Source organism: Sphaerodactylus townsendi, linkage group LG12 (genome assembly GCF_021028975.2).
Source record: "Sphaerodactylus townsendi isolate TG3544 linkage group LG12, MPM_Stown_v2.3, whole genome shotgun sequence".
In the NCBI taxonomy this organism is placed as follows: domain Eukaryota; kingdom Metazoa; phylum Chordata; class Lepidosauria; order Squamata; family Sphaerodactylidae; genus Sphaerodactylus; species Sphaerodactylus townsendi.
The window spans coordinates 39,921,318-39,947,449 of record NC_059436.1 but is presented as its reverse complement, the minus strand read 5'-3'; the positions used below and the strand labels follow the sequence as shown (position 1 = coordinate 39,947,449).

Here is a 26,132-nt window from a genome sequence, read left to right as displayed (position 1 = left end):
TGGTGAGAACTGGTTGGATCCCACCTCTGCCATAAAGTCACCCAATAAGGACATTAGAAGGACAGAGAGAGAGATATAAGGGTTGGTTTGGACACTTGAAACATCTCAGTTTGGATAAGCCCCACAGACAAATGGTGTGGCGTTTGACCAAGCATTTCCATGACGCTTGTAGGCTGGTTAACTGCTTTTCAGCCACTGACCTGGGCTAGGAAGCAGTACCTGAAATCTCCTCCATGCAAGAGGACTCTGTGGGGCTCATCTTCGTGGAGGAATTTCCCAGCCTCTGAAGCAGTCTTGTGCCTCTGCACAGTGTATGGAGGTGGAACATGGAGGGGGATGCCTCAGCGACAATGAAGAGAAGCAGGAAGTCCTCGCCCATGCACAGCAAGGTTAGGTGATCTGGCATTTGATTTCTATTCTAATGCCAAAATTCTGTACATAAAGACATGTTTTGCACGCAGGAGGTCTGTGGTCAAGTCACTGGCTTCTCCAGTCACAGAATCTCAAACAGGTCTTAAGCAGAAGGTGTTGAGAAAGCCAGAAGCCCTGGAGAGCGGCTGCCGGTCAGAGTACACAATACTACACTAGACAGATCACCCTCCAGGCCGTGAAGCGTACAGCAGCCAAGTCCTGCAGGACTACCAAAAGGGAGGAATCGGCAACGAGGAAGCAATAAGCCGCAAAGTACAAAACTATGCAAGCGATTTTTAAGATTTTTATTTCTTTACCCTAGCTGAGAGAAACAAAGTTCTACAAATCATTGTCATTCATTAAATTACCATTAAAAAAAAGAAATTGTATTTGGTTGTCAGGCATCCCAAGCCTTTAAAAAGAGATCTACTGAACTATCCCCGTGAAAGCATCCTGCACGGCAGAGCAGCCTTTTCAGGAGACGAGAACTGAGATTCAGCAGCCTCCAGAGCTTCCAAGAGACCATGGAGGAATTCAGGCTGTGCCCCAAACTAGAGGTGGGCTCGTCATCCTTGGCTCTTCCCTCTGCGGGATCAGGGAAGGCCGGTCTTAGAGAGGAACTGGGGTTGGGACTGTTGGTAGAGACAAATCCATCGACGGGGCATCAGCCACCCGGGCTGGGCTGGGCTTGCGGAGCTCCAGTTTCTCACTGAGCTGGCTGTACAGCTCCTTCACAGCTTCGCCACTCTGTGCAACGAGAAGATTTATTTTTAAAAAGCATGAACCGCACTTTGTCCCAGCTGCTACAAGCAGGAAGCTAAATACTGCTATTAGTGGGGGTGTTTTTCACACATGCATTCATTCAGAGTGGAAATGTGCCCAAACGCAGACATGATCTCAGGCTCCAAACTAGCGTGGGCAGAGCAGGCATTGTTTTGAACAAAACTGCTGCTTGCATTTGCTGGACTTTCAGACTGGCAGTTCCGCTCTCTCCCCCCCCCCCCCGCCGCCCCCTTACCTGCTTGGTAGGCTCCAGAGACTTCTGCAAGCTCTCCAGCTTGGCAGGTGCCACTTTGTGGTGCAGGTGAAGCAGCAGCCGGAGAACATGCCTGTGGACGTTTTCCTTCCTGTTAAGCGGCAGAAGGAATTAAGAGGCAGTCATGTTAGCCTTCGTCCAACCATGACACAACAAAGGGCTGTTTAGAACAGGGGTTGGCAACCTTTAACACCCAAAAAGCCATTTGGATCTGCTCTCCACGGAAAAGAAAACGCTTCGAGCTGCAAATACTTTTTGACATTTAAAATGAAAATAACACTGTATATATTGTTTTGTTACCATTATGCTTTGTATAAACAATTCTAGTGTGTTATGAAATCCATGAAGTGCTACATCACCGTCATTGGCCAACCAGGCAGCTGGGACAGGAAAGCCGGAAGTGGCTTGGGATAACTGTCTCAGGCTGTGTCTCTCTAGGAATGGGGACTCTTTCCCATTAACCCTTAGGGCGACTCTCCAAAGGAGGTTGAGAGGACCCAAGCTACGGGGAGCTGCAGTACAAGGACGAAAGAGCCGCATGCGGCTCCGGAGCCGCAGGTTGCAGACCCCTGGTTTAGAACCTCAAGGTGGAAAGAAGTTTCAAATTGGAGATAAGTATTGAGTCTGCAGGGCTGTTGGGTTTGTAGTGTTGAGAGTTTCTTGCTGGGAGAAGAACTAATTTTGGAACGGGATCATGATGCAGAGAAGAAAGAGTGGACCAGCTACGCCTACAGCAGAAAGAACAAAAATCCTGGAAACTGTAGGAGGAATACCTTACTGATAAACTAGTGTTGCTGGTTTCAAATGTTCAGTTGTTTTACTGTAAACTGCATGTTTTGAAAGGAATACTGAAAACTACTACCCGTTTCCCTGAAAAGACCTACCCCCAAAATAAGCCCTAGCATGATCTTTCGGGATTTTTGGAGGATGCTTGAAATATAAGCCCTACTCCAAAAATAAGCCCTACTTACAGATTCCCTGGCGCAGCTGATCTGGTCACATGGGGGGGGGGGCGCAAAATCATGGAAAAAAATAAGACATCCCCTGAAAATAAGCCCTAACACATCTTTTGGGGCAAAAATTAATATAAGACCCTGTTTTATTTTCAGGGTGAACACGGTATTATAGAATGACAAGCTGTTTTTGCTGTTGTTTTTGTAAAGTCTCCTATACACTATCCCTGGGCAGTACAATTTAGTTTATTGCCTCTACTGGCTGTTTATACTGCAGCTAAAGCAGAATGTGAAGCTTTCATGTTATCAAAACAAAGTGATTCATTGCATGTAGTAATAAATTCTGAGCTTTAAAAAAAGGTGGAAAGAAAATGGCTGCTTACAATTTGGGAGGTGTATTTGTTTCCAAAACAAAACAAAAAAGAGAGAGTTCGATACCTTTGTTAGAGTAATTAAATTTAGGAGAATATGGATGAGTGAATGACATTTGTTTCAGCTTTTCCCCACTAGTGCTAATGATATGGTTCAGGGACAACAGGAAAAAGCAGGCAATATGAAACTGACATTGTATCTTTCCAGTCATCAAAATCAAACAGATCAACACCAGAAAAGGTTCAAGTGGCAGTCAGACAGAGAGGATAGGAGAGCTCAAGGAACATGAAAATGATGCAGACGCTTTCCCAGTGAAATCACTGGGGGAAAAAGAATGCAATAATGAATGTGAATAAGATTAAACAATGAATAAAATGAAAACTGATGAACTTCTGAAACGAAAATATTTTTTAATCTCTCCGAGAAAAATACAAATTATTATACAGAAAACTATTACCATCACTGTGATCAGAAAGGGTAGGGGACTGTCATCTATAATGCTAGATAATAGCTTATTAAAAATCTCTACAGTTTATATATCAAACCAGCTCTGCAACATGAGTCAACAACTGAATTAAGGTACTTATTTCTAGTTTCATCAGCTACAGCCTTCTTGCAGTGGCTGAATTTTTCAGTAAAGAATATAATGGACAATATCCTTGCCTGTGTTTAGGCTGTGTCTGCATAAATTTTGAACAGATTATAGTACAGCCCCCTCAAAAGCACTGATGACTATTATCACTGATATTAATAACCATTTCTAACCCATGTACAGCTATTGCTGTTAGGACAAAAAAAATACTCAAGGCCCCTTCTGTCAGGATTATATACTAAGACACTGCAGACATTGCCAACTGACCTTGAAAACTATCTTGGGTGGCCTGTGGACTATAACTTGTTGGTTTAACCGCTGGAATGACTCCCTACACAGCTTGCAAGTAGAGGTGGAATTGGTGACTGAAATCCGTGATAGAGCACCCCCACTGTAGCAGGCCACAGTGTGTACTGCAGGTTTCAGTCCAGTGGAAGTCAGGTGACTCAATGAGCCAATTAGATCTCAAGTGACCCTATTTAAATACAGACTCAGCCTCCTTCCTCAGACAGCAATCTTAACCAGGGCTACTCAGGTTGATTCAATGGGGATTACTCCCAGGAGAGCATTGTTAAGATTGCAGGTTCCATCTGAGCAGCTCCACACAGAGTGTGGATAAAGCAGCTGATCAGAAGCTTGGAATCCTCCTTGGACATCTACCAACCTGCTGGTTTGTTTACCTGAATGGCTTCAGTTTTGACAACAAGGTGCCCAATTGCTGTGGCACTTTCTCACATCCAGCAACGTCAAGCATGGTTGTTTCAGAAACAGGATGTTACCTTGAGCAAGCAGCAAGGAAGAAGTTGTCAAAGAGACTGGTGCAGAACTCCTCTTGCGCAAATTCATCCGCAAGGAGGGTGAGGTTACCGGTGAACAGGTGCAGGAAAATGTCACTGAAGCCCAGGTCGTTGAAGGTCTCTGCTGCAAAATTCCAAAGAACACAGACTTCCGGGTTAGGACCTAAATAGGGCTGCTTGTCTCTCCTTTGTAGAGAGAAACCTCACTAACTACAAAGGGTTTGAGAATAACCTAAACCAAGAAAAACCTTCCTGGAAAAAAGGGGAAAGTATGGTACATAAAATACTGTCTCTTGCAGAACTCCTCGATCTTGTCCAGAGGCAGAATTGGGAGTAGTGGGACTTGGAAAGCTCCATGGTCCTGACTTTCCATAAAATAAGAGAAAAACTGGACAAAGAGAAATAACGGAGTCTTAACACTCAAAGTAAGAACAAAAGCCTGCCAAATAATTCCTTTGTGCTGAATGGTAAGAATTGTTATTGCCTTACCGGGACTTCATCCTGTGAACCAAACGATTATAGAGGTAGGAGAGGTCCGATAAAGAAAGGTTCACAGAAAAGTGGATAAGGTTTGGAGCTTAGGGAAAAGTGCAGAAAAACTGGGAAGAAGAAGAAGGGTGAAGAAAGAAGAAAATAAAAGGGTGGAAAAAAGGACACGGCACCTTTAAGAAAGAGAGGAAGAGAGACCAGAGAAGGAGTGGAGAAAGTCAGCAAGACAAGCATGAATGATGTCATTAGGGTGTGCGAGAGCTTAAAGGACTCAGACAAGAAAAATAACTTGCTATGAGCGTATAGGCCGGAAGTGAGACAGAGAGAAGGAAAAGCTTGAAGAGACTTAAAGAGCTTAAGGGAGAGGTGGAGAGTGCATGGTTGAAGGAGAGTTGATAGGGAGTGCTTATGTGACGGAAATGAGACAAGTCAGAGCTGGAAATGAGTAAAGATGAAGAACAACGGGGAGAAACAGACATACACAGTACTAAATTAGCAAGCTGAAAGATACAGTTTTAAAGAGTACGGAGTAAAAATATTGAACAGTAACTGACTATTAAAGAGTAAGTGGTTAATTTTCTTTCGGGGGCTGTTTAACTATAACTACTTTATTTGTCATTCCTTACTATTACTTTCTCTTGTTTGATTGTTGAATTTGATTTATTTAAGAACAATAGAGAATGAGTTAACTTATAATGTGAATGGGCTATATTCAGCCCCAAAAAGAAAAAAAAGTATTACATTATTTAAAACAGCTGAATATTAACATAACTTATACAAGAAACACTTTTAAAAAGTAAGGCAAAGTTCTTAAAATGTGATAAACTGGGAATTTTAATGCATACAGCCAACTCAAAAAGAGAAAGAGAATGAGGAGTAGCTCTATACCTGAAAAAACATTTAAGCTCAAAATTAATATTTGCGGAAGTAGGGGCAAGAAATCTGGGAGCAGAAAATCACAGTTCAAGAGATTAAATTACTGGTGGTTGGCATTTATGCACCCAGTAAAAACAAACAGAAATATTATGAAGAACTGTTAGATAAACTGTTATATTATACAAATGAACATTGGGTTATATTGGCGGACTTTAACAGAATAGGAGAACCTGACGTAGATAGGAAAGCAGATAAAACAAAAGGGAAATATAAGTAAAATAAATGACCCAAATAATCTACAAATTTAATGCAGAGACTCAGTTTAAAGGATGTATGGAGGGAACCAGAAGGGCGGGCAATGGAGTTTATTTTCTTTTCAAACAGACATAAGAGTTTCACAAGGATTGATATGATCTGGACATCGAGACATTTATGTACCCAAATGCAGAAAATTAAGACTTCAGAATTAAGGATGACCAAAGCCACCAGCACTGGGCTCAGCTCAATGACAAGCTCATTTCTGAACATACTTTGCTGGAAACGAGGGATCCGATCACTGAAAAATCAACTCACCTAAAGATGGAAGCAAGCGGAGAAGAGCATTTTTGTTCCTCTGCTTAGTTACATGAAGCATATAGTACAGCCCGATTTCGCAGGCGATTCGGTACTCCTGCAAGCATCTGTGGGCACACAAAGAGGGAGGGAGGACTTGAGCTCCAGCGTTTACTACTTGCATAAAGGAAACAGAGAAAACCCTTTTTCACTCTGGCTATGAAATCCACATATTTTGAAAACAATAAATATGCTCTTTTTCTACCAGAAGCTCAACCAAAGTAGCTTGCAAACTATAGAAACAGATACATCAAAAAGCCCATTAACAATAAAAATTTCAATGAATAAGAAAGCAGAAGTGCTAGAAAAGCAGAATTCACACAGCAACTGAAAGCAACAAAGGCTCAGGTGAACAAGAGAGATCTTGTTCGGAATCTAAATGATTACACAGACAATTCCAAGTGAACATCCCTTTGAAAAGGGTGCCATAAATGCAAGTGAAACTACCTAAGAGACTCTGTCACTGCTGAACACCTGCCTAATTTCCAGTGGTGGGGGCACTGAGAAAGGGATCTGGTAAGATCTCAACTGATGAGCACAGAGAAGTCAGTCTTTCAAAGGCCCCAGCGCCAGGCTCTTTGCAATCTCCCACTGAAATTCATACAGAATACTCTGATGTACCTTTGTTTATACCAGGGGTTGGCAACCTTTTACACTCAGAAGAGCCATTTGGACCCATTTTCCCCCGGAAAAGAAAATTAATGGAGCCGCACCCTTCTGGGGAGGGAATTCCCCACTCTCCCTGCTCAGCAGGGAGCGTAAGCCAGTGGTGGCCGACACTGCTTTCTTCTCTCGCCTCTGCGGGCGGGTGGGTGGGGATTCCCCAAGTCCCCTGCTTGGGAGTGGGTGATGTCCCGGCGGTGGCCGATGCTGCTGTTTTCTCTCCCAGCGGCGGGGGAATTCCCCACGCTGGCCAGGAAGGGGCTGGGAGCCGCACCACGAGGTCAAAAGAGCTGTTTGTGGCTCGCGAGCCGTTTGCGGCTCACGAGCCGCGGGTTCCCAACCCCCGGGTTATACTGACCACAACTGACATAAGGAAGCCCTCTGATTAAGGGCTTTCTGATTTCAAAACAGAATATGATACCAGATTCCTGGGATACGTTGTTCAGATGTTTTACAGTATATTTTTGTTGTCTCTTATGCTGTAGTTTTGCAACAAATGTATATGGATCACATTTCACAACGTGTACATTTCTAATGTGTAAATACATATCGGATTTTTACACGCTGTCATTGATCTATGTGTTGTTCTTTATAATAGTGTATTTATTATTTTATTTTATTAAAAGTATTTATACCCTGCCTTTCTATAGTATGTATTCAAGGCGTCTCTCAGCCAAAACCCAGTTCTCCCCATCTCTTACAGGGATGCTGCAAGGATCGGACATATGTGCACAAAGTGCTTTAAACCTACTCCAGCAGTGACAAATGCTAAGTGTTATTTCTATCTAAGGATGATGCATCTTTGACTTCCTTAGGAGCAGAAAAGAGCCAGGGTTGCGTAGTGGTTAAGAGCAGTGGCCTCTAATCTGGAGAACAGGGTTTGATTCCTTGCTCCTCCACATGAGCAGTGGATGCTTATCTGGTGAACTGGATTTGTTTCCCTGCTTCAACATATGAAAACTGCGGGATGACCTTGGACTAGTCACAGTTCTCTCAGAACTCTCTCGTCCCCACCTGCCTGACAAGGTGTCTGCTGTGGGGAGAGGAAGGGAAGACATTTGTAAGCCACTCTGAGACTCCTTACAAAAGAGAAAAGCAGGGCATGAATCCAAACTCCTCTTCATCATCATCTTTTCAGATTACAGAGAAAGGTGAGTCTTGGCTAACGAACCACTTTGTTGTTAAAGGCTTACTGCTCAAGACAACTCACTTCGGAAACATTTCAGGGATGGCACTTGGGTAGAGAGGGGGGCCCTTATCTTCGGAAGGCAGTTTCTGATCAACGGTAAACGTGTAGTCATCCACCACAAAAGACATGAGGGTCGGCAAGAACTTGGTAATCAGGTCGACTTCCTTGGGAGCAGAAAAGAAAAGACAGATTACAGAATGTGCCTCTATTCAAAGAAAACCAACCTGCCAGCTAACATACCAGGAAGAAGGGTTGTAGCTTAGCTTTCTTTCCAATTTTGGCTTTCTCCATGCAAGCTGGTGTGTGTGTGTGTGTGTGTGTGTTTTAAGATATGCAATCAGGTGAGCTTCTACTGGCAGCCTGACAACCCAGCTTTAGCAAGAGTTTGGCCTTAGACAATGTAGACAACTGGAAAAGTTACAAATGGCACTTTACCATTTTGGGTTCCTTGAAGATCTGGCTGTCGATCATGTCCCAGGCTCCCTGCCCCAGCGACAACATTCTCAGCAGAAGCAGAAGATCAGGGCTGTCCTGAAGATTTAAAACCAAAATTACACTCTTGTGAAGGCTCTGTAGGTAACTAAGCATATGAAACTTCCTTACGCCAAGACAAACTGTTGGTCTACCCTGCCCTATGTTGACAGCAGCATTCCAAGAGCTTTCCCAGCCCTCCAACCTTAGGTTTTCAGGGTCATGACCCTTCCTTTAATACAATGCTGCTTTAAACTTAGTTTGTCTATTTCAGAACTGCCTACTTAATCTGGCAGTGATTTCCCAGGATCTCAAGCACAGGAAGATCTTCCCCAGTACCTGCTTCCTAAGATCCTTTAACTGAAAAACCCCAGAGACTGAAACCTTAGATGGCCTGAGTGCAATGCCACTCTGCCACGTATCTTCCTCTTACAGCGTGATCCTAAGCACAGTTGCATCATTCTATGTCTATTGATTTCAATGGTCTTAGAAGGGTGGAACTCTGCTCAGGACTGCAGTTAGTTGCTTATGGATGTGCTCCACAACCGTGAAGCCTTCTCTCTTGACCCTCAGTTCTCAACCAGGGTCCAACTTGTTTGTTTGTTTGTTTGTTTGTTTGTTTGTTTGTTTGTATGTATGTATGTATGTATGTATGTATGTATGTATGTATGTATGTATGTATGTATGTATGTATGTATGTATGTATGTATGTATGTATGTATGCATGAATGAGATTTAATATACCGCCTCATCCCCAAAGGGCTCTGGGCTTTTATTGGTGTACAACCAATAAAACAATCACATTATTGTTTTAGCAGTTAAATACCAGTTTTACCAGTTAAAACGTAGATAACAACCAGCTCCAACCTCCGTCCTAAAATCACATAAACAGTGCACTCATCAGGTGGACGGCATAATGTGGGCGAGCCCCCAAGGTGGAATATGGAGTGCGGGGGACGGCACCTTCAACGGCCAACCTCCCCAAAGGCTGGGCAGATCAACTCCGTCTTGCAGGCCCTGCAGAACTGTTCTAGGTCCCACAGGACCTGGATGGCTGGGGGTAGAGTGTTCCACCACTAAAGGCCCTGGCCCGGGTAGAGGCCAGCCCGTATTGTGGAGGCCTCTGCCGAACACAGAGGTCGAACAGGGACATATGGGGACAGAGGGTCCCTAAGATATGAAGGCCGCAGACCGTGGAGTGCCTCAAAGGTTAAAACCAACACCTTGAAGATGATCCGGAATTCTAGCAGAAGCCAGTGCAGGCAAGATATTTTGGATCACATTTGATTCAGGTGGTGTTTCAAAGCAAGAGACAAACATGGGTGGTTTATCACTACCTTCCTCTGGGTTGTGACACTGATATTCCTTGGTTGCCTCCCATCCAAGGACTAACCAGGCTTGACCCTGCTTAGGGTTCACATGTGCTGACAAGACAGAACTAGTCTGGGCCACCCATCCATTTGACTTAAGGGACATTCATTGACAGTCTTTTGTTCTGGGCCTCTGATTTCTCAGACTCACCCTGGGCAACAAGTCTTGCCCGATCAGCTCTTGTAAATGACGGATGGTGCTCAGTGCTAAGGTGTTGATGGCAAACGGGTCACACAAGATCATGGATAAATCCCTTAGAGAGGATAAAAACAACAAAATGACACAACTGGAAGGTTCATGACTTGAGCAAGGAAATGATTTCAGATTGCCAGAAAGCCTGATTTTGGCATGCTGGAGTTGATTCACTATCCCAGTCTATCGTACAGGAAACCTGAAATGCTAACATCAGCAAAACAGCACCTGGTCTTGGCTACATCAAATAGTCCACTTCTAATTACATTATAACTGCATAAAGGCAAGTGCATAAAGGCAAGATCTCATCCCCAAGCAGATACAGAAACTGTGCCACAAAGCTAACATTTAGAGATGTGAAAACCTGGGGGATTCTCCAGGTTTACAGGAGGGAAACTGTTGGAGAATAGAGAGAGGGAGATGATGGCAGGGGAATGGGGATATTGTCATGATATTAAAAAAAGGGAGTAAAGGTTCACAAAAGGGCCATCTTCAAGTTAGCAGAAGTTTGCCCAACTCAAAGGCCGGAGACAGTCAATCTAGGTGGCAGTTAACCTTTAACATGATTGGTGAGTTCAACTGTGACTCTAGACCAATGAGAAGCTGTTGCAGGGGCGGGGGGAGGGGATAGCTTGTTGAATGCTTTGTATATGCTAAGTCTAAGTTCTGTGTGTGTGTTCAACTTTGTTCTTGAAGAGTTCTGTATAGTCTTATAGTCTTGTATAGCATAGACTTGTGTAACCTTGCAACTGCTAAAGTAAAACCTTCCTATGGAAAGAACATCTTGCGTGGAGAGTATTCTTTTCCAAGTGTGATAGGAGGCTGCAGTGAGTTCAAGAAGACTATAGACCTTCTCACCAGAGTAGCTCCGCTTTAAACTCTGCTGATAGAGATGACAGAAGAAATGAGTTGTAAAGGAAGAAATCCAATCTCCTCTCCCAACGAATCTCCTTTCCTCAGTGCTGTATCTAATAGCCTTTTCTAGAAGCTCGCCTGTCTCTCTGGTTGTAAGTTGTTTCTAAGCTAACCAGCTCCACTGCTTGCTGGAACAAGACATTTGCTTATAAGTGGAATGCATGGCAAAGCAGAACTGACCCTATGTCCACCCCCAGAAACATCTCGCCCATAAAGGATTCTCTGGTGCAATTCAAAACCTTCACTGAACCAGTCCTATGAAAGGTGTTGATTTGTGAATTTCAGCAGAATGGGATGTTCTGTATAGTGTAAAACCCAGGCTGAGCCATCTGTTCAAATTACTCACCCCAAGACCTGTTCTTGTCCTTTCTTCACCCCATCTAAGAACCCCTGAAGCTCTCGAGCTCGCTTGTTGTCGACGTACTTCTCTCGAATGCAGGCATCCAAGCACCAGGTAAACTGTCAAGGACAAGAGCGGGAGAGAAAGAATTCGCTCACAGTTTCATATTTGAAGTGGAAAATTTCCCAGTGCCCCGAATCAGACAGAGATCACTCGGTTTACGAAATACGAGTCACATAAATAAAACAGAAGCAGTATTCGTTACATGTGCTGTACAATAGCTCGGGAAGTTTTTTCCATTAGCCAAAAGAAGTTGTGTTGAAACATTTGATTGGCTAAAAAACAGCAAGGCACGCTGAAAGTGATTTAAATGGTGGGTGGCCAAGATTGATTTAACACATGCTTTCTAGGAATAGCTGCCTGAAAGCAAACAAAAGTGAGCTATGACTTTGAAACATCAATTTAGTTTACGGCTTTTATTATAAAGTGTGATTTCGTGGCTTTTGTTCTTAAATGTGTTGCACCCCTGTTCTGAGGGGTTCTTAAATGCATTGCACCCCTGTTCTGGAGAAGAAATTATTTTAGGAAAGAAAGAGGCCCTACATCAGTATCATTTCAGAGCACGGGTATTTGGCGCCCACAAGCAGCTTGGAGAGCAATCGTGGCTTCCACTTTGCCCCGGTGATCGTACCTTGTGGCAGGGGTCCACTGTACAGATCTCGCTGATATCCAAGTCATGCAGTGACATCAGGAGCTCTGCCCGCAATGTGCAATAATGGATGTTCCGAGTGCGGAGGAACAAGGTTCTCAGGAACTGGAGGACCATGTCATAGAGCTTCACGTTCTTCCCAATCATTTGCGTGAGCTTCTGAACCACCTGTACACCAGAGAGACAAGAAACCGCCGGTGTCAGAGCGCCTTCCCACAGCAACGACTTTCTTTCAAAAATGCCAATTAAAACACCCGGCAAAATAATTGCCAGACACACATCTGGATTCATCACAGGACTTGTTTATTGAGTGTCAACAGCCAGTGTGGTATAGTGGTTAAGACTGGCAGACTCTCACATGAAGCTCTCTGGGTGACTTTGGACCAGTCACAGTTCTCTCAGAACTCTCTCAGCCCATGCAGCAACCATGCCATGGCAAACCACGTTGGAATGTCTCTTGCCTTAAAAACCCTATGGGGTTGCCATACATCAGCTGTAACTTAATGGCAGACACAGATTGAGGAGGAAGAAGAGTTGCATTTATATCCCCCCTATCTCTCCTGTAGGAGACTCAAAGAGACACTACAAACTCTTTTCCCTTCCCCCTTCACAACAAACACCCTGTGAGGTAGGTGGGGCTGAGAGAGCTCTGAAGAACTTTGACTAGCCCAAAGTCACCCAGCTGATGTGTGTTGGAATGTACAGGCTAATCTGAATTCCCCAGATTATGGAGGAGAAGTCGATTTATGGCTACCAATCTTGATCCTCCTTGATCTGAGATTGCAAATGCCTTAACAGACCAGGTGATCGGGAGCAACAGCCGCAGAAGGCCATTGCATTCACATCCTATATGTGAGCTCCCAAAGGCACCTGGTGGGCCACTGCGAGTAGCAGAGAGCTGGACTAGATGGACTTTGGTCTGATCCAGCTGGCTTGTTCTTATGTTCTTATGTTAGAACATAAGAACTAGCCTGCTGGATCAGACCAGAGTCCATCTAGTCCAGCATTCTGCTACTCGCAGTGGCCCACCAGGTGCCTTTGGGAGCTCACATGCAGGAGGTGAAAGCAATGGCCTTCTGCTTCTGTTGCTGCTCCTGAGCACCTGGTCTGCTAAGGCATTTGCAATCTGGAGATCAAGGAGGATCAAGATTGGTAGCTCCGCATAGATCGACTTTCTCCTCACTCATAAATCTGTCCAAGCCCCTTTTAAAGCTATCCAGGTTAGTGGCCATCACCACCTCCTGTGGCAGCATATTCCAAACACCAATCACACGTTGCGTGAAGAAGTGTTTCCTTTTATTAGTCCCTAATTCTTCCCCCCCCAGCATTTTTTCAATGAATGCCCCCTGGTTCCTGAGTATTTTGTGAGAAAGAGAGAAAAATTTCTCTCTGTCAACATTTTCTACCCCATGCATGAATTTTATAGACTTCAATCATATCCCCCACTCAGGCGTCTCCTCTCCAAACTAAAGGAAGTCCCAAACGCTTGCAGCCTCTTCCTCATAAGGAAGGTTGCTCCAATCCTTCAATCATCCTCGTTGCCCTTCTCTGCACTTTTTTTTTCTATTCCTCTTCGATATCCTTTTTTTGAGGATGTGGCGACCAGGACTGAACTGCAATTACTCCAAGTCGCGGTTACGCACCACTGCTTTATATAAGGAGCAGAGAACAATCCCTTGCAGTTTTATTATCAACTCCTTTTCTAATTATCCCCAGCATAGAGTTTGCCTTTTTTACAGCTGCCATGCATTGGAGTTGACGATTCCCAGCGGAACTATCAACTAAGACGCCTAAATCCCTTTTCCTGGTCTGCTGACTGATAGCACTGACCCTGTAGCGATATTAATGATAACAGAAGTTTGGGATTTTTTGCCCCTATGTTGCATCCCGTCACTTTACATTTAGCTTCACATTGAGACTGTGCATTTGCCATAAATTTTCTGGGGCTCCACTCACCTAATTTATCAAGGGTCCGGCTTGCAGCTCTTTCTTTCGTAAAATCCCTTTGTGGTTCTTACCACCTCTACATAATTTGGTATCAGCATCTGCAAACTTGGCCACCACACTACCCACCCCTTCTACTTCCAGGTCATTTGTATGAGATAAGTTAAAGGAGCACTGGTCCCAAAGCGGATCTCTTGGGGACACCACTCCCCGAACACATCTCTCCATTTGTAGTAGAGAACTTCCCATTTTACACTCCACCCTTTGTTTCCTGTTCCTCAACCAGTTTTTTAATCCATGGGAGGGACTTCCCCTCTTATTCCTTCATTGCCGAAGTTTTTCTCCAACAGTCTCTGGTGAGGAACTTTGTCAAAAGCACTGGAAATCCAAGGTAGAACCAATGTCCACTGGTCCCTCCTTATCCACATGTCTGTTTTACACCCTCAAAGAACTCTAGTAAGTTTGTAAGACAGGATTTGCCTCTACAAAAGCCATGCTGACTCTTCCTCCAGCAGGTCTTGCTTTTTTCTACATGTTTTATAATTTTATCTCTTAATGATAGATTCTACTAATTCACCAGGAACAGATTCATGCAAACTGACTGGCCTGTAATTTCCCGGGCCCCCCCTAGATCCTTTCTTAAAGATTGGTGTGACATTGGCCATCTTCCAGTCTTCAGGGGATGGAGCCTGATTTCGAGGGATAAGTTGCATATTAATGTAGAGAACATCAGTAATTTCATGCTTGAGCTCTTTAAGAACTCTTGGATGAATGCAATGAGAGAAATCTAGACCAGCGGATTTGGTAGCATTTAGTTTATCAATGGCTGCCAGAACTTCTTCCCTCTTTGTCTACCACTATCTTCGCTTAGTTCCACCGGATTAGCCTCCTAAGAAGCTTGGTTCAGGTGCAGGAATGTTCCTCACCTCCTCTTGGGTGAAGACAGATGCAAAGAATTCATTCAGCTTCTCTGCAATCTCCCTGTCATCTTTTAGCACACCTTTTGTTCATCATCTAGTAATGGGCCTACCGCTTCCCTAGCTGGCTTCCCTTCTTTTGATGTACTCTGGAGAACTATATTGTTGCTAGGTCTTGAGTGTTCGCAGCCATGCGTTCCCCTCCCATAATCCTTTTTTGCCTCACTTTACAGCTAACTTGCTTCTCTTTTTTGCCACCATTTTGTGTTCTCCTTCTCTGGTATTCTTACCATCAGTTAAGTTGGACTTCCATTTTTTCTAAAAGACATCTTTTTTTTCCTAATAATTTCCTCAACCTCCCTTATTTAACCATTATGGTGGCTTTTCATTTTGGACTAGGCACTGCCTTTCCTAACCTGTGGAACCACCCACCACAATTCCAGCTGAGCTTTTTAAGACGGTGTTTTTAAATAACCTCTCCAAGCACCTTGGACGATTTGCGACTCTCTTGATTTTCTCTCCCCTTTTCAGCTTCCTGCACTATCTCCCCTCATCTTTGAGAAATTTCCTACCCTTTCTGAAGAGGCGAATGTAACTACCATTAGTAGTTGTCACTTGTTCGCATGCAGAGATACTGAATCTGACAACGGCATTGTGGTGGCTGTTCCCTACTCGAGCTCAACAACACTGACTTCCTCCACCAGGTCCCGGTTCCCACATAGAATTAGATCTAGGATCACATCTCCCCTGGTTGGTTCTACAACCATCTGCTCCTTAAGCCACAGTCATTTGGGATATCCAGGAATGTTCTCTCCTTACTATGCCAGCCTTGAACATGCAGTTTTCCCAGTTTTATATGGGGATAGTTAAAAATCGCATTACATCACCACGACATTTTGCTTTTGTTGGCCTCTCTAATTTCCTTTTTTTTTTCCATCTCAAAGTCCTCTTGTTGCACTTTGGTCCAGGGGGGACGATAATATATTCCTACAATGTTAAACTATAGCTTCACCCCTGGTATTGATATCCCACAGTGCTGCTTCTGTAGAGGGAAGGTCAGCTCCCCCCATTGTCTATTTTATGTGACACTATGCTTTCTCTCTTTGATGTAGAGGGCCACCCTACCCCCAATACGCCAAGTCCTATCCTTCCTGTAGAGCCTGTAACCTGGGATAATATCTTGGCATCCGACTGGTTCTCATCATTCCACCATGTCTCTGTGATGCCCACTATATCAATGTCCCTCCTTCAAAACTCTGTACTCCAGCTCTGATTTGGGTCGAATGCGCTACTGTTAGCATAGAGACACTTGTATGCTATACTCTGTCCCTAACAGGATTTTATGTGTTTTTGCCCTCCTGGCCTTTTGTAGACACTATCCTTTATCACATTACTATACTCACAAGCTTGTCTCGCGGTTGATTTAGAAAAACTCTCCCTCTCTGTCTGCATCCCCATGGACTCTGTATTCCGAACCGAAGTCACCTCAGCTCCTGTCGGCTTTCCCCCAAGGATCCAGTTTAAAAGCATTCTGCCACCTTTTTAATGTTGAGCGCCAGCAGCCTGGTTCCTCTTTGGTTAAAATGAAGCCCGTCCCTTTTGTACAGGCCTGCCTTGCCCAAAAGGTTCCCCAATTCCCTGACAAAATGAAACCCTATGCCTTACACCACCTTCTCATCCACGCATTGAGACCCTGTATCTCAGCTTGCCTAGCTCGCCCTCGCGGCGTGGAACAGGTAGCATTTCGGAGAACGCCACCAGGGGTCCTGGATTTTTAACCTTTTTTCCTATACAGCCTAAATTTAGGTTCCAGAACCTCCTGTTTACACTTCCCAATGTCATTGGTACCAATGTGGACCACAACTGCTTACTCCACGCCAGAACTGTCTAACAGCCTGCTAGGCCGAAGAGTGACATCCGCCAACCTTAAGCACCAGACGGAGCAAGTCACCATGCGATCATCACGCCTCTCACAAACCCAACTCTCTATATTCCCTAATGATCGAATCTGCACCCACTACAAGGAGGCCCCCACCTCCCCGAGGGGTATCCTCAGTGCGAGAGGATCTCTGACCACCAGCTAAGGACGGGGTCCCATCTAAGGGGGCGTCTTCCACCACCTGAGACTGGCACCCTCCATCACCCAGACTCGCATTCTCCATGACATCTGAAGAGATGTCACCTTGCAGGAGGTGGGACCCGGCTGCTAGGTCCCTGAGAAGCCTGGTTTGTTGCCCTCTCTACCTCTCTCAGCTTCACCTTGGGTCTGCCACCTTGGCTTCAAGAGGAAACGCCTGCGTTGAGTGCCAGGAGCTCATTGCAGCGAGGGCACACTCATGACTTCTGCCCTAGTGGCAGATAGTCATACATGTGACACTCAGTGCAAAACACTGGAAAGCCCACATCCCCCTGCTAGCTTTCTGCCTTCATATCTAATTTTGTTTAGATGTTCAAATACTGATTTTAATTAGTGCCTCCCTCTTAAGGTTTCTATACCTTCTACTATCCCTTAAAATATGTTCTTATTTAGTAAAATACCTGCGCGCGCCGTTAGGCGCGCGCCACTGGTTCCAGAGACTAACTGAAAAGATTTAAAAATGTGAGAAGCCCCACACCTTCAGCAGCCTCCACCAATCAGCATCCCTAGGACAAGGAGAAAAAAAGAGAAACCCCCTGTTTAAAATACACTGTTTAAAAGATGTGGCTTTGAGAAAAGCCCTCTGTAAAGAAAAATCAGAGCTCCTCAGCCCTTTCTGGCCCACTGCTGTTCTCCACTGCTGTTCTCCAATGTTCTTATCTTGAGTCTCCTTACAGGAGAGAAAGGTGGGGTATAAATCTAAACTCTTCTTCTTCCTGAGGGAAAGCTTAGCCACAGTCCAGAGATTACTTTCTATTGGCCAGCATCACTTGTGATGCCATGAATGCTAAAGATCTACCTGTTCATTACTATTTTGTCTCATGCACTTTGATATTGAGTTTCATAGTTAAACAGGGATCCCAACCTAAATGCTCCAGTGCACTAAACCAGCTCTTGTCCTTGGCTCATACCTCTCCCTGGCGCCTCATTTTGGGGGACTGGCTGAAGAAGTTGTGCAGGACGGAGAGGTCACTGCTGAACAATGCGTTCTCCTTCTCCAGGATGTACTGCTTCAGCAAGGGAGACACCTCATCACCAAACAGGGCCTGGTTATCCTGCCAGATCTGGCGCTTCACTTCCACAGCACATGCTTTGTACAGGTCCTTGTCTGCCATTACCAGCTTCAGCTTCTTTTCAGGAACCTGGAGGGGACAAGATGGGGAAAGAAGAGATAGCTGAATATTACCAATTGGGAAACATCAGCCCAAGAATCTAACAGCATCTTTTAACAGAGAGAGATGGACTGTTTGGTTCCGTCACTCTTTCGTTACTGCAAGTCACAGTTGCTTGGATTTCCAGGGCGGGAGCCTCAGCAGGTACTGAACTCTACAAACCCTGACACCGACCCTCTCAAGACTGCTACTATCAAGAAATGTTTGGGCTGGAAAGATCCTAAGGGCCCAGTTGCCACCTAAAACAGGTTTTCAAACTATCGGTATTGGTACTTTAATTTATATAGAGCCCTCTCCAGGAACGCTCAGGGCGGTGTACAACATAATATACATCAAACATAGTATAACAGCAGCAATAATCATAATATCAAATGGCAAAACAATCAAAGCATAATTGACACAGCAATTTTGGGCAAACTCCCGTTTGTGGCGTTTTTTGGAAATTGAACAAAGGTTCCTCAACTGCAAGACCATTAATGGCAGGCCAGCTTCTCTGGAAGAAGAAGGAGAAGGAGACAAAGGAGAAGAAGAAGAGGAGGAGGAGGAGGAGAAGTTTGGATTTATATCCCCCTGTCTCTCCTGCAGGAGACTCAAAGGGGCTTACAATCTCCTTGCCCTTCCCCCCTCACAACAAACACCCTGTGAGAAGGGTGGGGCTGAGAGAGCTCCGAAAAGCTGTGACTAGCCCAAGGCCACCCAGCTGGCGTGTGTGGGAGTGCACAGGCTAATCAAATTCCCCAGATAAGCCTCCACAGTTTAAGCAGCAGAGCAGGGAATCAAACCTGGTTCCTCCAGATTAGAATGCACTTGCTCTTAACCATTATGCCACAAGGAAGACACCTTGTTCAACTTTGCCAATCTCACTCTGTAGCCCCTTTTACGCAAACCTTTTAAAACGTTTTCAGGCAGGACATGAAACATTTCCTCCATGGAGTCCCGCGTTGTTTTTCCCTCCTTATGTCTGCAAAACACTTCATTTCCAGCCTCAAGACATTTTTAAAAGAATTTCCTTTTAAAACAATTCTTCGGTTGAAATGTTTTCAAAACATCTGTGCAATTTCCAGAGCTAGAAATATGTGTTTTAAAATGAAAGAGACTCCTTAGAATTCTATACCAGACACAATTTCACGTGCCTGAAGTCGAACAAAGACAGTGCTGAATAAGATTCAGAAGAAATAAGATGAAATAGCAGCCACTGCATTCTCTACCTTGGGCAGATGTTTCATGACGCACATTACCACAGGTTGTACAGACGGCATCTTGACTAAGGGGAAGCTCTTCTCCAGGAGCTCTTCCAACTTCTTGTACCTGGAGTGTGCAAGAACAAAGGGTGTTTACATAGTGCTTCAAATCTGAAAAGAAGACACAGCCATGGTCCAGACCTGTAAACTGGATTTTCCAAACCATGGTTTCGCCAAACCGTGGTTGATTTGGGTGGCCAAGCCACTAAACCAGGGGTCTGCAACCTGCGGCTCTCCAGATGTTCATGGAGTATAATTCCCATCAGCCCCTGCAACCATGGCCACTAAACCATATCCCAAAAGGAACAAATATTATCAAACAGTGAGCTGAAAACAGTTTGCAAACAGCAGTTCGGACAAGCTGGGGTCTTACACGACCTCTGGAAACATTCTACTGCCTTTGGATGCTCCCTGACCATGGAGAAGCAAGTCTACAGCAAGCAGAAACCAAACCATTCTGACAGCTCTCGCTGGCAGTTTGCCAGAGCCCTCCTTCCTCCTATCCGTCCGCATCCTTGTTTCCACCCCCACTGCTGCTTTCAAGTTAAAGAAAATGACCATCTGGAGAGCCGATCACTGATCTGCTATAGCACATGTTTCATTCATGATGCTAAAACACACCCCAAAAAATCCCCCAAGGAATTTATTACGGGATGCAGTCATATGGGAAGGCACATGGGCACGGACGAGCTCCTGGAATAGCATCCGAGAATTCTGAATGAAGGCCAAATAAGCAAGAAGCACAAACCACAGTGCGCCGTGTGTATATCTGGGATACAAGCCATCCTCTGAAACCCAGAGGATGGCTGGTGGCCATTTATTATATCTGAACCACGCTTCATAATAAGAATGTACCTTTCTTCAGCCTTTCCTTCAGAGGCAATAGCAGAGACTCTCTCCAGCAATTTCTCCCTCAGCTCATCAAACACGGACTGATGGAACTCCAGACGAGGTGTGCCGTGGAGGTCCAGGAATGGCAGAGCAGACTGGAGAGAGGGCAGCAGGATGCCATTTTCTGTCTGTCAATATCACATGGTGTTAAGACAGGTGGTAGGAAATAGCACTTCCAAATAATCACAATGAGGGCCAATCTAAACTTGTTGGCAAGCGTGGCTTTCTAGGACAAAAGTTATTTTACACGAGGCGACAGAAACAGCTCCATCTCAAATGCTCCCTTGGGAAAAGTCCCCTAATATGTACAAAACTAGAACAGAAAAAAGTAAAGTTCTAGGCCAGCCTCCTGCTAGTTTTCTGTGTGTGGGATTTTTATTTGTTTACGTTATTTAGAGCCCACTTCAGAATGATCGGGTGGGTCAGTTTTCAGAGTTTAAATTTTCAGAGTTTCAACTGAAGAATTTTTGTCTATGTATGCAAGCAAAGGACCATTGTTCCTTAACCTCTCCTATAGAAGCACCAACCCCAGATTAAGAGGCAGAAATTCCAGCCAAGAGGGTATACCTCCCCAGGGTCATCTGCCAAAGCTTGACGCAGGGCTCATCACCAGGGATGCACTCATCAGAAATGGCAGATCACCCCCAGACGCCTTTGGGATGCCTCAGGCCCCTACGGAGCATTCACCCATTTCATGCTGAGAAGGAGCAGAGTATGATTATGTTGCATTCCTTTTAACCATGGCAGTAGCGCTGGGGGCAAAAGCAGTGTGACAGCAATGTGTTCTGCCCCTTCCTCCAGAAGGATATATGAGTGCACACAGAAGCACGGTTAGCGAAGGTCGTTGGAGGGCTTTCCAAAATCTGCAGCCAGCCACTAAGGCAAATCTCTTATTTGGAATTTACACCGTGTTTGATTTCTCTAATTTAGGAGAGGTGGCTGTACCAATCCGTTGCAGGAAAAACAAAGTCAGATAAACAGATTTATCGGGGCAGAAGTCCTTGAGAACTAGAGTCCACTTTGTCAGTTGTGTGAATCTTAGATGGCAAATAGACATTCAGAAGGAAAAAGTCAACAATGATTTCAGAGGGCAATGAAATGCAAAAGGGACAGATATGGTGTTTTTATCTTACAAGCATTTAATTTTTGAAGAAGGCACACAACTAAATTGTTTAAGCACTGGGACATCACTTTATCACAGAATGAAACCTCATCTTTGATAGTTCACAGTTGAAAGTACAAGACCCACTGTGCTTCTAACTCCCACACTCACTCTTCAAGGTTAAGAGCCCGCTCCCACTCCCACTATTATACATCGCTGGAGGTCTTCCTCTGGCTGCCTTATGTGGCATTCGCTTATTATCCAACCGTCTCCCCTGCACTGGTTTCCACTTGAACTGTCAAGTTCATTAAACTGCCACGTCCCATTAAAAAATGTTAATGCTTTACAGAAGACTGATCCATCTTGTAATTGATCTGGTTGTGTTTACTACAGAACAAGGAATCGTGTTTGGGTGGAGGTGCAGGGTAGTTAGTGGAAATTCTCCCTCTCAAAATCTCTCCTTCCAGGGTTCTCTAGGAACATGAGCAGCTTGATTCCTTTTGCAATTGCCACAGGGCCTATCCATTTTATTTCTGACACTATGCTAGTCTCCACATCTTAAAATACATTTGGCAACACTTCCTACTGGATTAAGCAGATATTGCGCGGGGCGGGGGGATGGAAGTGAAGCTGGCATGCTTAGTGCGCGCAGTAAACTTTTCAAAAGGCATTCCCAAATTTGCCACAAAGGACACTGAAAGGGCAATAGTGTACGTCTGCTACAACTGGGCTTCAAGCAATTCCTTTCAATTCCCACACAACCAGGTAATTAGCTATTTCTGCTTTCACTGCAGAACATGGATTGCCTTTTTATCTAATCCAGGAAACCATGACTTGGGCTTTCCTTTATAGAAGATTTCCAAAACACAGGACTGAATTGGCTTGTAAGGAAAGATTTTTAATCAGTGTGCCACCAATTTGTCCCCCAAATCAGGCACTGCCTGGGGAAAATTGGGAGCACAGAAAACTCTACCCATTGATTATTTTCTTTATGTTTTGGTGGCTAGGGATAAAGCAACATGAAGGAATTTAGTCACTGTAATTAGCCTTTTATAATTCTAATTACTCACTGTTCGTCCACATGCCAAGAACACGGCAGAGCCATAAATCAAAGAGACCAGTCTTACATGTCTATTCCATTTTCGCCTGTCCTAACTCTAAAAAACTCAGGGTGGCATTCATTCCCAACTAGTTTTCATGGCCAACTGGAGACCTTAGAATGGACCTCCCCAAATCTTAATATTTTAACCACTATACTTGCTGGTTCTCCAAGAAAGGAAACAAAGATAAATAAGAGAGAGATAATCTGGAGTTTATGATTGGCCTGCAGCTACACACATTTTTACACCTCCACTTCACAGCTGAAACGCTGATATTATTATATATTTTAATCCATCTTCTCACTCAGTTCCATAGTTGGTATTTAGATTATAGTCCAAATCTCCACTCACTCATCGAAGTCACTCGGTGACCTAGAACCAATCACTCTTTTTCAGCCTCAACTATCTCTTAGGGTTGCTGTGATGATAACGTGGACAAAGCCACATTTATGAAATACACCACCATGAGGCCACTGAAGCAATGGATTCAGAGTACAGGAAAAGAGATTCCACCTAAATGTTAGGAAGAACTTCCTGATGGTAAGGGATGTTTGACAGTGGAATATGCTGCCTTGGAGTCTCCTTCTTTGGAGCTTTTTAAGAGGAGGCTGGATGGCCATCTGTCAGAAGTGCTTTGATTGTGTGTTCGTACGTGGCAGGGGGTTGGACTTCATGGCCCTTGTGGTCTCTTCCAACTCTATGATTCTCTGAATGGCGGGGTACAAAAAACGCATTAGTATTCTTTCGAGGGTATGTTCAGAGAGTATGCAACCACTAATACTGCTGGAGCAAAGTAAATCTGGTCAGTGCCTGAACAGAATAAATTCCAGGAATGACATGCACTAAATACATGTCAGTTTCATGCCACAGTTAAGGAAATAAGCGTTCATCCTAAATGTTGATGATTCAGATAGCATCTCAGTAACAAACAAGATACTCTCTGTCAGCCAGAGTCCCTTACCTACCTTATAAAGATAATACTACTGCCCCCCCCCTCCCCGCCAATTACAAGGCTGTTGACTAATGTATATAAAAGGACTCTGAACACTGAAGGGGCAATATAAATGCTAAACACCATAATTATTAATATTGCATGCGCACATATACACAATTATGAACTGCTGCCGGCTCTTCTTTGTCATACACAACAGCCTGTTCTTTGTAAAGCTACAGTGTTAGCAAGCCAACTAGAATTTTTTCCTTTAAAAAAATGCTCAATCTCACAATGGATCTCGCTATACGCATTGAACACTGGCTGCCATGCTGCCATCTTACTATTTGAATAAGCACTTATTTTAAAGGGAGGGAAGGGAAAGCACTTTGGAGCACACGTGCGCACACTAACAAACCTTCGCACTTAGCCTACACCAGCTGCACACAAAAGGCACAATATAATGGGAAAGGGCTATGGTTTGCATTTTATTAAGAGGAGAAAGGGCAAATGCACTCTGCGCGGCCTCAGAGGCACCGCTTTCTGAACTGTATTAAGGCTTGCAAACAAGGGAAGGAAATGGGGCTGTTGCTGCTTCCTCAGTTTGGGATTCAGTTGCATCTCCATGGCAACAAGGCCTACTCACCTGGAACTGCTCGATGGCCTTGAGCGGCTCTGTGCAGTTGGTCAGCGTCTCCTTTAAGTCCTCCCCGTTGGCCACTCCGAGCTCCTGCAAACCCGCGAACATGGCGCCGCACCCGGCTCCGGGGCCCGACCCCGAAATAGAGCAACCGCCGTGGTGCCTCACAGTAGCTGTCCCCCCACAGCACCGCTGTGTGCTGAACTATATCTTCCCACCGGAAACTGTTTGCCCCGCACAGAAGGTTCCTCCGACGGAAGGTTCCGTTGAGGTGAGATAAGTTTTTTTTGGGGGGGGGGGGCAGTTTCCAAACACCGCTTCTCCCCCATCATTTTACTGATCAGTAAATCAAGTTCTGGCAGAATAACCATTATCTGTATGGACTGGGGGACGGGGGGGATGGAAGCAGAACATAACACAACTTTAGGATCAATCGAGTGATGCATAACACTATGCAAGCTTTCAGGATTCACCTGGCTTCAAGTTACACCCAGCTTTTAATAAATATTTTAATAAATATTTCTTTTTCTTTAAGCAAGAGGCAGTAAATTAGTTACATTTCATAGGCAAGCCAATTAAACTTCAGGCTGTTTTGTCCAAAGATGAATAATGTATGTGTGGGAAGGCACTTATTTAAGCACATCCATTGTTTGTTTGTTTCTTACAAACCCACCCTGCCCCTCAGTCCTAAGTTTATGAGGTGGCATTTTGGGGATATCTACATAAAACAGTTAAATGTTTGTTATAACTTTATCCTACTTTGCAAACAATTGTGTTCCAAAGTGACTCACCAAAGAACAGATAGCCCCTGCTAGGTTTATTGCTTTAAAAAATTAAAAATATTTTTTAAAAAATATTTTTAATTGAAGAATATTTAAGCAGAAATCTAACATCTGCAGCCTGTCCCACGCCTCAGCAGTCCGACCCCCCCTTGTCCCTTGCATGTACCGAACAAAAAGATTGAGAGTGGAAAGTGGGGTTGCCAACTCTGGGTTGGGGTATGCTTTGAGATTTGGGGATGAAGCTTGGGGAACATGAAGTTTGGGGAGGGGAAGGCCTCTGCAGGGAATAATGCTGCAGAGTCCACCTTCCAAAGCAGCCATTTTCTTCAGAGCAACTGAAATTGTAATTTTGGAGGTCTCCATCCCTTTAACTGTTTTAATATATTTATATAATGGTTGTTCTAACCTGTTGTGGCCGCCCTGAGCCCCTTGGGGAAGGGTGGGGAACAAATCTAAAAAATATATAATGGTTCTGAATAAGGCTCTGAAGACCTGATTGTTGTTATTTAGGCTTGTTTGTCTTCATCTGTGTGCTGCTTATATATTTGTAAAAAAAAAGAAAAAAAGCAAATGCTCCAAAAGGCTCTAAAATTCCATCTCTCCTCCAAAAGGGATCAACGCAGTTAAGTGCTGTCCCTGGAGCTTCTTACTGCGTTGAAAAATAGGGTGTGCATAACAACATTATACCATACTGTTTTTCATCCGGTTGCCCAAAGGCAGTGGGGTCACAAATTGTGGGTCAGGATCCCAAAGTGGGTCACTACTTTCTTGCAGGTTAGTTTAGAGGCCAGGAGGGAGGGAGGTGGAATAGAATAAGCTGCAGGAAGAGGCTCTAGGAGGCTTGACAGTAAGTTTGGGCTTTCCTTTTTATAATGACAGTGAAATGCTGCCTGTCACTCTATAAGACTGTGTATTTTTAACAGTCAAAATGAAACAGGACATAGACTTGTTCAGAGTTACCGTAACTGTTGGGAGGTTCCAGCATCTTATTTTGGAGAGAGGTAATTACCATGGAGTTATTTTTGGCAAATGGGTTGTGCAAGGTAGAAGAACTTCAGCATGAGTCTCACTGCATGAAGTTTATGAACCATTGCCCTAAGTTTTTAAATAATATTTTTATGAATTTTAAAAAGCTGTTTGAAGGACTGATCAAAAAGTGAGATGCGAAACTAGAAGAGTTTGGATTTAACCCCTGCTTTTTTCAACTGTATGGAGTCCCAAAACAGCTTACAAACTCCTTTCCCTTCCTCTCCCCACAACAGATACCTTGTGAGGTAGGTGGGGCTG

The 26,132-nt window shown here is 44.3% G+C and overlaps 1 protein-coding gene across 1 annotated transcript; it reads right to left on the bottom strand.

Annotated features, from left to right (window-relative positions):
• Nucleotides 1-695: 695 nt before the first annotated feature.
• Nucleotides 696-24,252, bottom strand: NELFB (negative elongation factor complex member B). The gene is made up of 13 exons (XM_048513307.1): nt 24,070-24,252; nt 20,255-20,418; nt 19,367-19,466; nt 17,898-18,128; nt 11,971-12,156; nt 11,286-11,398; nt 9,983-10,085; nt 8,426-8,521; nt 8,012-8,154; nt 6,100-6,206; nt 4,144-4,285; nt 1,430-1,538; nt 696-1,158 (listed from the first exon to the last, which is right to left on the bottom strand). The coding sequence occupies exons 1-13, from the start codon at nt 24,169-24,171 to the stop codon at nt 1,021-1,023; spliced, it is 1,734 nt and encodes a 577-aa protein (XP_048369264.1). The 5' UTR covers nt 24,172-24,252; the 3' UTR covers nt 696-1,020.
• Between the last annotated feature and the right edge of the window lie 1,880 nt (nt 24,253-26,132).

What these genes read in the sequence shown, in the direction of transcription:
- NELFB (XM_048513307.1), bottom strand. Translation starts at nt 24,171, where the DNA reads ATGTTCGCGGGTTTGCAGGAGCTCGGAGTGGCCAACGGGGAGGACTTA. An exon ending in GAAGGAAAGGCTGAAGAAAG is followed by an intron (nt 19,467 to 20,254) that starts GTACATTCTTAT and finishes TGCACACTCCAG; the next exon opens with GTACAAGAAGTTGGAAGAGC. An exon ending in TCATGAAACATCTGCCCAAG is followed by an intron (nt 18,129 to 19,366) that starts GTAGAGAATGCA and finishes TGTCCCCTCCAG; the next exon opens with GTTCCTGAAAAGAAGCTGAA.